Consider the following 14,494-nt stretch of genomic DNA (forward strand, 5'->3'; position numbering starts at 1 on the left):
AGAATTTACATACTTACCTGTTACTCTAAAGGAGAATTCATGTTAAGTAATGTTGAAGCTCACAACTCAGCTAGATTTTTCTGAGATTCTCTAAGGTTCTTATTGTTTGTTAATATGGTAAAAATACTCCAAGTCTGGCAGCAGGTAGTTTCTGTGCAAATGGGTTGATATAAAGAATACATGTACAATGTTAAACTAGATAAGTTGGCACCATCATGTAATTGGACACATGATCGTTGAGATGTATATAATGTGAGCAGGGTCAGCAGTTGTTTAAGACTTATTAGTCCATTGGAGAGTTTTGTATGTAGTTGCATAGCTCATGGAAAAAACAGTTTGGTAAGATTTTTGCATTTTTGAAATACTGTTGGTATATGGTTTAGAAATGACACATATGCATGTATTTATTATGAATATAATTATTTTATTTATAGATTTAAAGACTTCATCGTCATCTTCAGTATATTTGGATGCGAAATTGTATGTATTATCCAAACATTGTAGTTTTATACAGTATCCCACTCTTTGGAGGGTTTTATAGATGTTATTGTAATTGTATGTTGACAGATTGAGAAAGACACTTCGAAACGGGCATTTACTCGAGAAGTTCGTCTGTCTTCTGTCCACCTGTTCATCGACTATAAAAGACACATCATGAATATCATCTTCAGTGAAGATTGACTTACTTTTGTGTAAATTCATTTATTGTTTGTGCACACTTGCAGCAATCTTTGGGTTTATAGTACTCTCAGATATGAGACCAGCCAGAAATACATGGAATTGACTTGGGAGAACTAACCTTCCAGTTAAGTATGTTTGCTGATGATATCCTTTTATACATCACAGACCCAGAAGAGTCGCTCCTTCATCTACGAGACATACTAAATAAATTTGGAAGGATCTCAGGCCTAAAGGTAAACTCCTCTAAATCCTCGATTTTACCTCTCAGTATCACACAAGAAATGAAAGCCAACCTCACCAGGAACTTCTCTTTCCACTGGACTGAGTCTTGGGATTCATTGTCTTGTTTGTCTTGGGATTCATATCACAGCGAACCCGAAAGATTTACTGAAATTTCATCAGAAATTTCATCAGAAATTTCAGGACATACAAAAGGACTTGTTAAGGTGGAAGAATCTACATCTGACGTGGCAAGACAGCTATCAATTAAATCCTTCATCCTCCCTAAATTGATCTTCCTATTTCGTACCATCCCTTTAAGAATACCACGAGATACACTTCACTTTTGGCAGTCCTCATTTAACAAATTTCTCTGGCAAGGAAAATATCCCAGGATTGGCTTTTCTACTTTACGCAGAAGTACAAAATAGGGTGGCCTAAGCTATCCAGATATCACTACTTATCACAACGCTTCATTACTAGCCACAGTGGTCCATCTACTAAGGGATGATAACAAAATGGCATGGAGCAAGATGCTTCTCCCCCCGACAACCTCTTCAACTGTATCAGGGTTGATTTGGAATAAACCTTTGACTTGGCCAGTGGTAGTCAACAAGCAGACGTTTCTATCAGACATTCTCAAAACGTGGGATATTTATCGACGTGTGCTAGTACCACCGCTTTCTCAATACTCGACTTTTCTATATCAACAGTGGTTCCCACCTGGGAAAGAATTGAGTGTACAGACTGTATGGCAGTGAACCAACGTCACAAAATTAACAGATATATCCTCAAAAACAGATATCTTTTCCAAAACAGATCTTGAGCAGAAACTGAACTGTCCAATCCCGTGGTTCTTCTATCTGCAGCTTAATCATATGGCCTCACAACTTCATCTTCCTGATATCTTGGCTGCTCCTAGCACAGAATTTGAATGTTTACTAGAAGGCTCGCCCTCTGGAGAAAGGGTCTGATCACTAAAATCTATGATATACACCTGTGGCTTAATAAACCTAAATTGATACCAGCACTCGTGGTATCATGACTGCAATACAATCTTCACAGAAGACCAGTGGTCTGAAATTTGGTCAACTTCTCTTTCCTATCCAAAAGCAGCGATGACAAGATTGCAAAATTTTAAGATCATGACTAGGTGGTACCTAACACCTCATAAACTGTCACTCATATCAGCTTCTCAATCATCGTTATGCTGGAGAGGTTGCGGTGAAATGGGCTCTTATATCCATTGCTGGTTAGAATGCGACAAAATTAAGACTTTCTGGAAAGATGTGATCATTCAAATTACTCTAATAACTGGTCACACAATACCTTTGACCCCAGAAGTGATCTTTCTGAATCTTTGGAATGACGACTCTATTCCTTATTCTCGTAAAGACCTCATTCTGAGTCTGATAACTGCGGCTAAAACAGCGATTGCACAGTCCTGGAAGTCACATCAACCTCCTTTGAGATCCCTTTGGCTAATGAAAGTGTGGGATCAGTTTCTGATGGAGAAGATTACTCAGAACCCATGCCAAGCAGAAATTTTTCCAAAATCTACCAATTTTGTAGAAAAATAGTATCCTTTTTATGAGTTCACCACGTCAAATAACATCTTGCCTCAAAACCGATTCTATAGAGCCCTAGTACTAATCTAAACCTATTCACTACCTTCTCTCTTTTTTAGATTTCTTCTTGATTTTCTGTTTACTCTGTCTCTGGAATGTCTATTTGAAGCACTTACTCTTTAATCGTAATATTGATACAGGATCACTTATAATGTTTATACAAATAAGGGGGGAATAGACTAACGCTTTCAAGGTTTACCAGATAATCATAGTTAACTTGCTTGTTCGTTTACCCTTTCAATTAGTGTTTTTGCTGTTTACTTCTTTGTAATGTTCAATTTGAATTCTTCAATAAAATTCAGGGGGGGGGATTAGAGCCCTTAAATCTATTGTAACCCTGCTGCTGATTAAATGGATTAGGGATAGGATACTGAGAGCCTGAGGGGCCCAAAAAATGGTAATCCCTTGGGTAAGCCTGCCAGGGCTGCCTCACGAAGGACCTCTGCTTAAACTGGGGCACAGATGGGTGGGAAACTCCTAGTAATTTCACCACCTGCTTATTCTTCTTTATTATAGACAGCATCTCATCTGTCTTGGAAGAAAACAACATGGACCCCTCAAACAATAAGTCCTCGACCTTTAGTCTTGTTTCCATAAGTAGAGCCATAGATCTCAGCCAGTCGTGTCTCTGTAGAACAATGGAACTCGCCATTCCCCTGGCTTCTGAGTCTATTGAGTGTTGACCAGCATTAATTTGCTGTTTTGAAAGCTTGATAGCTTCTGCATGGAGCACTTTGGCAAGATGATGTTTTTCTTCTGGGAATAACTCTGGGAAGGGAAGGATCCTCTCCCACAGAACCAACTGGTAGTCTGCCATAATGGTTCCATAACTGGCAATTTTGAAACTCAAAGCTGATGATGAATATACCGTAACTTTCTTCCCAGAATATTTTTCTCCCTTCTCTATCTGTGGGAGCAGAATGACAGGTCTGACGACCCTTTGGCTGCATTTCCTCCGTGACCAACGATGATGGGAGAGGATGGATCGTCAGGTAGTTAAACGGCTCCTTTTTTATCTTATAGAAGTGCTCTACCCTTCTGGAAGTAAGTTGGAGGGAAGCTGGCTTCTGCCAAAGATGTCTTCAAAGGCCTTCTAATACAGGAAATGCAATACTTCCAGGGGACTCTGAGTAAAGACTGCTCAAAATTTTGTCTTTAAACTTATGCTCCGAGGTAACCTCAATCACGAGGGATTGGGCCACGCAGATCATCTGTTCCCTGAACATGCAAAGATCCTCTGTAGGAGATGCAGGGGAAGGCTCGCCCACCCTCTCATCTGGACTTGGTTCCAAGGTTATATCGGATCCATCCAATTCTAATGCTGTTTCTTCTCCCCTGATTGGAATGGGAGAATGCAGCCAAGTAACATGGTTGCTGACAGAGGACAAGATGAAACCCTCTTTGAATAATGGTACACACTCACTTCTCCAGGACTTGCGAAATTGTCACCCATTCTTCTAAATATCCTGCTGACATCATATATGGATGCAACCGCCATCGCACAGGGGGATGGGGTGCACCCACAGAATTGTGGCCATCTATTCATCAGATTCTGGTAGGATCTGGCCTTGTGGCCATGCAGTGTCTCCATCCTCATCAGATATGGATGGGGAGGAGATCTCTGACCCGGAGGAGGGAGAGTTGGATTTATACCCCGCCCTTCACTTGGGAGTCTCAGAGCAGCTTACAATCACCACCCCTTCCTCTCCCCACAACAGACACCCTGTGAAGTAGGTGAGTCTGAGAGCTCTGAGAGAACTGTGACTGACCCAAGGTCACCCAGTTGGTCTCATGTGGAGGAGTGGGTTATCAAACCTGATTCTCCATATTAGAGTCTGCCACTCTTATCCACTACACCAAACTGGCTCTTAGGTTTCTCCTGTAAGGCTGGCAATGGTTCTGGTGTACAGGTGGAGGTGTTGGCAGGAGGCACCAATTTACGCTTCTCTTTTGTTTTACCTTCTTAGCTGGAAATTCCGACGAAGCTCAATGGGCTCAAGAAGAGCGTAACTGAGATCAGATCCGGGTGGTGGAGCCAAACACGTCAATTCTGATGGTGTGGAATTGGGCGGTTTTTCTGGAACCAACTTAACAGGGGCTCCAGGGCTTTTTCCCACAAAGCTGCCTTCAGTTCGGAAGTTTTATCATCCCACGCCTTTGGGTTCAAGCGCTGTCAGGCCTTACATGTGGTGACACTATGCTCCTCACCCAGACAGAACAAAGATCATACGTGTCCATCCGGGTCATTTTAGCTCTGCATCTGGAACGTTTCTTAAATAAAAACTTCTGAGCCATCACAATGCTTAGAAAGTAAAATAGCTGCAGTTTCAGCAAAGATCTACACAATAGCTAGAGTAATGCAAATGACCAATTTCTTTGGTGGCAAAAGAGGAACAAAGGGTAGTAGGGGCTCTGCCGTGCGGGAGACATACTCCTGGGCAAGAACCATCTTGGCTCTGGCGCACAGTGCCCCCTGGAGGCTCTTAGCTGTGAAGATCTATCTGATGGCAGGCCTGCACTTCTGCAGTCCTGATGTGGAACTGCACAGATTGATGATGAAATTAGGGTTATAAATGAATGAATAATAGAGTGGAAGAGGGGGGCAGATAAAAGGGTAGGAGGGAGAGAAGGAGGGACAGGTAAAGAAATGGGGTTTGCCATCAGGAGAGAAATAGTGTGGGAAGGAAGATACAAGGGATAGTGAAGTGTCCCTACAGAGCAACAAGGTCCTGGTAGCCAGTACCACCCAATGGGGCCATAGTTTTCCTGCATAAAGGCTAGGAGGGAAAGCACGGAAGCTGAAGATGGACAGTCAGGTAAGAGTAAGTTGGCAGAAGGAGACAAGAGAAGGGGAGATGCTATGAGGGCTTTCAGGGAAAGGCAAGAGGAAATAGTGGGGAAGGAGGAAAATGAAATGCTCCCAGAAGTTCTTGCAGTTTCCCCACTTGTAAATATATCACATTCTTAACACAGGTCCTTCTGTGGATACTTGATTCAAAGACCAGGGGAACTGACAAACAAGATCACTTTTTTTTTTTTTTAACAAACCTCATAAAATCCCTGGATTTGCAGAAAATTTGAAGCCGTTTTTAAAAAATACATTGGGGTTAAAACCTTCCAAGAACATAGAAGCAGCACCTCTGGTTTTAAGAAACAGATAGCCTTAGTGGACACTGCTGGGCAACCACAAGTACTTCCAGCCTTCAAGCCTTGGTTTGTCTGTAAAACGCAGGGGGCCTTTTCAGAAATTTTGGGCTTTGAGGGAAGACTCAGCATGGTGAGACCTAGACGCAACCACCAGGCGATTTGCACGATTCACCCAGGCTCAGCTGATTGCTACTGCTCAACAGCAGTAACCCCATGATAGCCAGTGTGGTGTAGTGCTTAGTTTCACAGTAGGGCCTGGGAAACCCATTTTCTAATCCCTACTCGGCCATAGAAGCTTGCTGGGTGACCTTGGGCCAATAACACACTATCAACTGAATCCACTTCTCAGGGTTGCTGTGAGAGTTAAATGGAGAATGATATAAGAGAAGAAGAAGAGAGAAGAGATTGGATTTATACCCTGCCCTTCACTTGGAGTCTCAGGGCGGCTTACAAACTCCTTTCCCTTCCCCTCCCCACAACAGACACCCTGTGAGGTGGGTGGGGCTTAGAGAGCTCTGACACAAACTGCTCTTTTTCAAGGACAGCTGTGCCAGAGCTTGTGACTGACCCAAGGTCACATCAGCAGGTGCAAGTGGAGGAGTGGGGAATCAAACCCGGTTTTCCCAGATTAGAGTCTGCACACTTAACCACTACACCAAACTGGCACCAAATAAGCTTCTTTGATTCCCCTTTGGGAATAAATATGGGGTATATCAAAATTAAATAAAATAAATAAGAGCTGGAGATTGGAGAAAAGCAAGAAGGAAGCAGAGAAATTTGAGGATATGGGCCACCAGAAAAGAGGAAATAGTGCAGGGAGGGGCATATAGAGGAAAGTGAGATGCCCCCTGCAAGTCCCCCACTGTGCAAATGGTCCCAACTCCACACAACTAGGTTAGATTCTTCCCAGGGAGAAGCTGCCAGGGGGAGGAAAAACTAAGGATGGGGAGCAGACAAAGGTAAGTTTGGCTGGTGGGTGAGAAGGTGAGGCAGCAGAAAAAAGGGAGAGAATATAAGGATTTTCAGAAAAGGGAAAGAAAAAAAAAAGAGGAAATAGTGGGTGAGGAGAGAAAATGAAATGCCTCCTGCAAGCCCTTACAGTACCCCAGCTTGTTTTTGTGTATGAACAATGTGCTTAAACTAACCTTCCTTCCTTGCCTGTCTGCCTTTCAAAAGGGGAGATATTTGTAGAATCCACAGCTGTAGGAATACGTGGGAGTATGATAATCACGTTGCCTACTGAATATACACAATCTTCTCTAAACTTGAGGGCATTAGTGGATATACCTGTTTTTCCTACACTTGAGGGTGCTGTGCTGCATTTGTGCCTTCATAGTCTTTCTTTTTATGTGCGTGATATGTTGGAGCATGGGGACATCACAGAAGTTGTGCTAGCATTGTCACTATGACCTCCAGTGTCAATGCCATGCCATTAAAGTAATAAGGTTTTCCATGTTATTTCTCTGCTAGGAGAACACAGTTGATATCCTACATCTATGCTACATCAGTGAAGTAGTGCCTAACAGACCTAAGAACACTTTCCTGGGAGTGAGCCCTATTGAATATCATAGGACTTACTTACCAAGTAGACCAGCTTAGGCTTGCTCCTACAGTGTGCTCAATTTTTAACTCGCATTTCTTAAGTCTAGGTTTCATAAACAAGGGGTTTCCAGTGTTGTGCCCATGAGCACCATGGTGTGTGGACAGGGTCAGGTGGCACTTGAGTACATCAGTGCTTCTGATTGGCTGTGCAGGTTAAAAGGCATTTTGTTAAACAGAGCTTCTGCCTTAAAAGTTGAAGAGTTACTATGAGTTATGTATAACCTTGCTCCATGACATTTTGTGATTGGCTTTACCTCATGTCAGGATTCCAAATGTGTCCACATGATCAAAAGCATTGGGGACCACTGTCATAAACAGCGTAGTAATAGGAAAATATGTAAAGGAAAGTTGCCTTTAGCTCTTGTCAGTATTTCCAGAAAATAAATAATTGACCACATTTTCATTAAGTACGTGACCATATGAAGAACCTTTTTTTCTATGAAAACCATTCTTGTAAGAAGTAACCAAACCGAGTTATTATCTTTGAGCTTTAGAAATTACTCTACTATGTTTATGAACAGTTTCTTTTATTTTTGGATTTTTAAACCAGTTACAAATGTCATAAGGCACAAATACCTTAAAAATAGCAGGAAATTTATACCAAATATAACTATGACTTACTCATTCCTACTGCTTAGTTACTACTTACAATAATCCCACAGAAGGATTAAAAACCCTTAGCACTGAGCTTCTTCATCTTTAGATTTCCACTTATTACAGTAACCCTGAGTTCCCAATATTTTAGATATAAAAACCCACTTTTGCTAACACAGAAGTTTTAAATAACAAGACGCTACTATGTTCCACTATTAAAATATTATCATGGATGTTTTCTGAATTCAAAAACCAGCCAAAAAGGCATGTTATAACTAATCACCTATCCTGATATAACAGTTTTCTTAGAATTGCAATTAAATTTGTCACTTAAATGCTAAATATATTTAGGCGCCTTTTTAAATTATTCAAGTCATTTGCATTAACATCTTGCAAAACTATTACTGTTGCCTTTGCCTCAGAGGGGTTAAATTCAATAGTCATTAAACAACAGAGGTCTATTAGTTCTCTTTGGCAATTGCATAAACCTGTCTTAAGTTCTGGGTGCAAGACAGGATCCTTCTTCAGTTGCTTCATTTCAGGCACTGAAAACCCAATCAAGCTTGTTAGAATTTCATTAGCAAAGTCAACTTCTAAGTAAGCGGTGCCATCAGATATTTTTGCTGTTACACTCCATAAGCCACTGCTGCTTGTGAGTTTTCCTGTAAGAGTTACTATAAAGGCCTTAACTTTCACATAGATAATACCCTTGGGCTGGTTACTTAATAGAACAGAAATATATGTAAAAGGAGGTGTATCTAAATTTACTTTGAGATATTTACCCTTTAATCCATATGCTTGTACATGGTCAGAGTACTGTTTAGGTTTTGCATTAGTGTCCATTACTCTATTGTTAGAGATATCGGAGGACTTTTCTTCATTCCTAATTACATCTGTTTTACTGCATCTGTCACGTACAGACATATTTTTTGAACAGTCATCCAGATTTATTAAAAAATCACTTCCACTATTATCAAATACATCAGACGTCCCTCTTTTAACAGATTTATCTGCCCTGCTAGGCGGATTACTTCTATTCAGTGCTTGTGGTTGTTCCTGGATCTCTTCTACTAAAAGCAAATCATCATCCAAAGGAAATTCATCTAAATCTTGTTCCATGTATTCTGAAACTGGAACAGTTGGTTGGTCATTGGCTGCAATGAAGATTGCAGTGTCTTGCTCTGAGCAGCTTGCATTGTTGGGAAGAAGAGAATGTGTGTTAGAATTAGAACTAGTACTTCTGCTGCAATATCCACTTTCGAGAGGGGCTTCATTTATTATCAGTTCATCATTTTCCTCTAGACTTGCCAGAAGCTCTTCATCAGAAGGCCCTAGGACTTGGCCTACTTCATCAACAGGTCTGGAAATTCCAGGGCCTCCAGTAACAGATCTGACAGCATTAGGGAAGTCATTTTCTCCAATCAGTTGAGCAAGAACTCTTTCCTCAGCATACTCCTCCATAAGGCTATCTACTTCACCTCCCAACAATCTCACATTTTCTGGTTTAAGCAGAAGAACACCTAAACGATAGGGCACTTTCCCCTGTATCATAATTTTTGTGCCTGGAGCGAGGCTGCTATGGAGAACAGGAACAGAGTGGTATTCCATACCCTGAATGTGATTTATGCCATCAGTCAGTTTCAGCATCAGCATTCGAGTAGGCCTTGCTTCCCAGGACTTCTGGGTTCCTTGTGTACTAGCAGTAATTTCCTCATTTACAGTATTTTTCCCTCTTATCTTTTGCAACTGCGAATAGACGGGCTGACTCACATCAACAAGTGAATCAATCTGTATGGAATAAAAGCCTTTTAACTCTCCTTTTGGAGTATTTAAAATGCAGTCTGGCAAAACAGGATATTCAAGATCTCTGAGATCTGTAAGAAGCCACTGCTCAAAAACTTGCTTGTTAATATAAGCCTGAGTCAAATTACTAAGGCCATTTTCTTCTTGAATCCAGTCAATACAAGCTTGTAGCCATGGTACTGGAACTTTTACATGCCATGTAGATGAAAGCCAAGTTTCCACTCTTACTGCAAGACTTGATGCACTCATTTTCTTCTGAGGTACATTAAAAAATCTATGAATGCCCTGCAACAAAAAACAGTAACTTTTAGAATTTCTACTCACAAAGGAACATCTAAAATTATCATCTCCCAATGTAGGGGCAGACTGATCCCCAATATCACATTTCCAATTCAGTAGGTGTATTAGACGAATCAGTCCAAGCAACCCACTTTTTTTTTAAGACACTGGAGGACATCCAGTTACATACCCTGCAGTTAGCATAGTCCCTGGCATAAATGCCACCGTATAGAAGATTGGCAACTGCTTTATTACCCAGTCCTAGATCTGTTATTTTTAGAAACAAGTTTCATTGGATTCAATGGCCTCTACTCCCAAGTAAGCATGTATTTGTCCAGTGCATTGCAGGTGGTTTCTTTAGCCATTGAACAGCGCTATAGTATTTATGCATTCTCTTCTCATATTAATGTCAGAGATAAGAGAGATTTCCTTGGTTATAGCCATAGTATAGTAGAAGAAGAGGGGATGAAAGCAAGTTTACAAATAGAACAAGGTGCAAAGCCAGTTGTGAATGCTGGGGTTTCCCCCTCTCCCCTTATTTCACCCCCTGCTTGCTTGCCAGTCTCCAGGTCCTGCTCATCGCCTTGGTGACCTCTTTCCTACCCTCCAAGAGCAAGGGAGTTCCAGGAGGAGAGCTGTGTGCTCAGACCCTTGCCACTGCTCAGATTCAGGAAGCAGCAACATTAGAGTTGGTTTACTAGGAACAGGTGGCAAGATCTATCAAACCAAGTTCTAAGGAGCAGAGGTTCCAACTGCTCAATCCCACCCTAGCATAGTATAAGAAACCCTTATCTGAACACTTGTGGCCCAATCTGAAATAGGTTTATGGTGAATTAGTTAAGTTAAATAGGACCTGCTTCCCTGGTAAGAAAGTTTAAGATTACTCTGTTTTTAATGAGCCTGTAGTGGACATTATGAGAGGGTATCCATGTTCGTTTGCAGTAGAACAGTTAGATTCAGTTTCAGTAGCACCTTAGGGACCAGCAGCCCCTTTGACTCTCAAAAGCTTGTTGGTCTCTCAGGTGCTACTGGACTCTAACTGTAGTAGACATAACACGCCAAATTGTTAGTCTTAAATAGATCTAGTGACTTCCACCAGACAAGCTCAAGACCAAATTACGAGTCATCACATACCAAATTACTGCATTATTTACATGTAAATAATCCATAAAAATACAGAAAAGAACCAAAGCATTCAGGCTACAATTACTTCCTTAACTTTTATCAGTCTTCTCTGGAAAACTTTACAAATTGTCACATGCTGAACAGAACATTTTAAGAATAATATGTGTCAAAGGACACAATTCCACAATTCTTCACAGTAAAGTATGGAGTTCCCATTTTAAATTTTTTCTTAACTAGCTCTGCTCATTTAATCACGACCTACTGCTTTCATATCAATATACTTAGGATGCATCCACACATCGAGGATTTTGTTAGGCATGTGTATCGATTGGTCTGGCAGTATAGTTTCCTATCCACTTCTCTCTGTAGGCAGGCATTTTCCCTGCATTTTGCCCCACTGGAAGGATTTTTCAGGGGTTTTTTTATAGCAATTATAGTATGTTTGTATTAAGCCCTAAAAAAGCCTTCTGGAGGAAATGCAGGGGAAAACAGCTGCTATGAGAGGAAGACCCATTCTGCACCTAGCATTCGCTCTGTTGTTTTACCAAACCCACACTGGAACAGAAAAAGATGCAGCTCAAAAGCATATTCAAATACCCCAGGCCAATGCTGTACTGGCTGCAGAGTCACCCCTCAACAGCCATAGGTAAAGGTTCCCTTGCTCGAAAGTCAGTCGAGTCCGACTCTAGGGTTGCGGTGCTCATCTCCGTTTCAAAGCCGAAGAGCCAGCGCTGTCTGAAGACGTTTCCGTGGTCATGTGGCCAGCATGACTAGACGCAGAGGCGCACGGAACGCTGTTACCTTCCCACCGAAGTGGTACCTATTTATCTACTTGCAATTTCTTGCTTTCGAACTGCTAGGTTGGCAGGAGCTGGGGCCAGAGATGGGAGCTCACTCCGTCATGTGGCAACTCGGGTCTCGAACTGCTGAACTACTGACCTTCCACAGCCTGCAGTTCAGCGTCTTAACCACTTGAGCCACCCGCAGCTCCTGCAACAGCCATAAAATGGCCATAAATCTATGCAGACAGTACCATAAAACCAAGAGATCAAAGGAAGTGAAACCAGCATGCAGTGTGGAAGCTTCCATAAAATCCAACAATCAAAGTGAAAGTGGCATGCAATGTAGATGGAAATTTCTGTTCCTACATGGGTTTGGTAAAACAGTGGAGTGAATGCTAGATGCAGAATGGGCCAAAGATTAGTGATGTACATTTTCAAGAAATTATCAAGTAACCATACCCCACCCAGGAAAAAGGGGGGGGGGGGGGGAGACTGAAATATATCCTGAGTTTCATATCAAACCTAAACTTCTTTTACTGATTAATAGTGCAACCCTATGCAGAGTTACACCAGTCTGAGCCAGCTTAAATCAGTGGGCTTAGACTGGAGTAACTCTTTTGAGGATTGTGATGTTAACAACATAAATGCATAATTTATTATTTAGCTCACATACAAAATGTTATTGGCTTCTTTATGGAATTTAGAAGGATAAATATCTTCATTTTCTATAATAAAAATTGCAAGTATACCCAATACTTCTCAAAAATGTTGCAAATGACTACATCCTATCTCAGCACAGCACAAGTATCTTAATTTTTGCCAACCAAGACACAGGAAAAAAATAAAAATTTAAAGAAGAAAACCAGTTCTGTAGTGAGCAAAATAAAGTGCATTACTTGAACAGTCATAAGAGGCAGGACTACCAGAATATTTGAATTTCGTTAAACTTTAAAGCATTGAAAATGCTGAACTCTTTTAAAAAGCCTTCAGACTTTTTTCATGGTATACATTTGGAATGAGTGAAATGTTTTTAAGACAAGATTGTTCTTCAAAAAGAGAAACCATTTCATAGGTTTTTTCCCCATTGGATAAAAAAAGGGGGTAAAAAACCCCTTGTGTTCAAAAAACCACTTTCCCACTCAAATGTTTCCAGGCTTCCAGTTTGCTAAAACAGATGGAAAGAAAATAGTGTGGATGTTGATAGGCCCTTCAAAAACACACACCTTTCTGGCCAGACTATGGCTACCATGCCTGACCTTTGTTCTTTCTGAAAAGATCACAGCAGAGCAGGTTTGAGAAATAATATGCTGAGGATGGGGCAAACCTGGAAGTGAATGATGATTACAAGACATTGTATGGATGTTCCAGAAATCCAGTTCTCCAACCTGGGAGCAAAGATGGAGAAAAACATCCATGTGAAAGTAGCTTTACTACAGTTTAAAGCATGGGTATCAAACCTATGGCCTGCAGGCCGGAACTGGACCACCCAGGGCTTTAATCTGGCCCACAAGCAAGTGGCCAGAGGGAGAGAAGGGGAGAGAACCACCGTTTGAGTTACCATGGGGAGCATACACTTTGGGGCTCTCTTTTCTCCCCCCCCCCCCGAATAAAGTGAAGGGCCAAATGCCCCTCCTGTGTTTTCCCATGCAAATCCCTTCCCCTCATTATTTGGGTCTGATTCCCCCTCAGCTTGCTACTGTGTGTGTGCAAAGCAAAGTTTGAGTACAGTGGCACCTTAAGACCAACTAAGTTTTCTTTAAGGTATGAGCTTTCCTGTGCCTTGCTACAGTGCATGTATGTTCTGCTGGGCTCATTATGCTATGGTTCTCCTGGGTGCAAGTGGGTCTGCCTCCCTCTCCCCCTTGCCTTGCTACTGTGCACACGTCTGTATGTATGCAAAGCAACATTTGAGTCCAGTGGCATCTGAAGACCAACAAGATTTTCTACAAGATGTGAGCTTTCCTGTGTGTGTGTGTGTTCAGTTGGGCTCATTATTCTGCAGTTCTCCCAAGTGGAACTGGGTCTGCTTCCCCCTCCCCTCGCTACTATGCATGCATGTGTGTGTGCAAAGCAACATTTGAGTCCAGCAGAGTTTAAAGACTGGCAAAGTTTTCTTTAAGATGTAAGCTTTCTTGTGCCTTGCCTCTCTCTCTCTCTCTCTCTCACTTACTTTGTGTGTTCGTTTGGGCTCAAGTTATGCTGCAGTTGTCCCAGGTAAAAATGGGTCTGCTTCCACCTCCCCTCCCTCTTCCCCTCGCCTTGCTACTGTGTGCATGTTTGAATCCAGCAGCATCTAAGTTTTCTTCAAGGTATGAGCTTTCCTGTGCCTTGTTACTCAGCGTGTTTTGTTGGGCTGGTTATGCCATGGTTCTTCTGGGTGCAACTGGGTCCGCCTCCTCCTCCCCTTCACTGTATTCATGCCTGCCTCATAGGATTTGGAGCCATTTTTCTGGGAAAGACTATACTTTTGTAGACAAATATTCTGGTTTCGTTTTGTAGACATCCTACTCCAGGCAGCATGGGGGCATCAGCAACAAAATACTACAACAGTATTACTGTTTTAAGCATGTTTGTATTTTAAGTAAAAACTATATATTTAATTGTGTTACTCTGTCCTTTATAAAGTTTATATCT

At 41.6% G+C, this 14,494-nt stretch overlaps 1 protein-coding gene across 1 annotated transcript; it reads right to left on the reverse strand.

Annotated features, from left to right (window-relative positions):
* Positions 1 to 8,201: 8,201 nt before the first annotated feature.
* RMI1 (RecQ mediated genome instability 1) lies at positions 8,202 to 9,923 on the reverse strand. The gene has a single exon (XM_015419268.1). The coding sequence runs from the start codon at positions 9,921 to 9,923 to the stop codon at positions 8,202 to 8,204; it is 1,722 nt and encodes a 573-aa protein (XP_015274754.1).
* Between the last annotated feature and the right edge of the window lie 4,571 nt (positions 9,924 to 14,494).

Source organism: Gekko japonicus, unplaced genomic scaffold (genome assembly GCF_001447785.1).
Source record: "Gekko japonicus isolate JY-2015 unplaced genomic scaffold, Gekko_japonicus_V1.1 scaffold133, whole genome shotgun sequence".
Lineage (NCBI taxonomy): Eukaryota > Metazoa > Chordata > Lepidosauria > Squamata > Gekkonidae > Gekko > Gekko japonicus.

What these genes read in the sequence shown, in the direction of transcription:
- RMI1 (XM_015419268.1), bottom strand. Translation starts at nt 9,923, where the DNA reads ATGAGTGCATCAAGTCTTGCAGTAAGAGTGGAAACTTGGCTTTCATCT.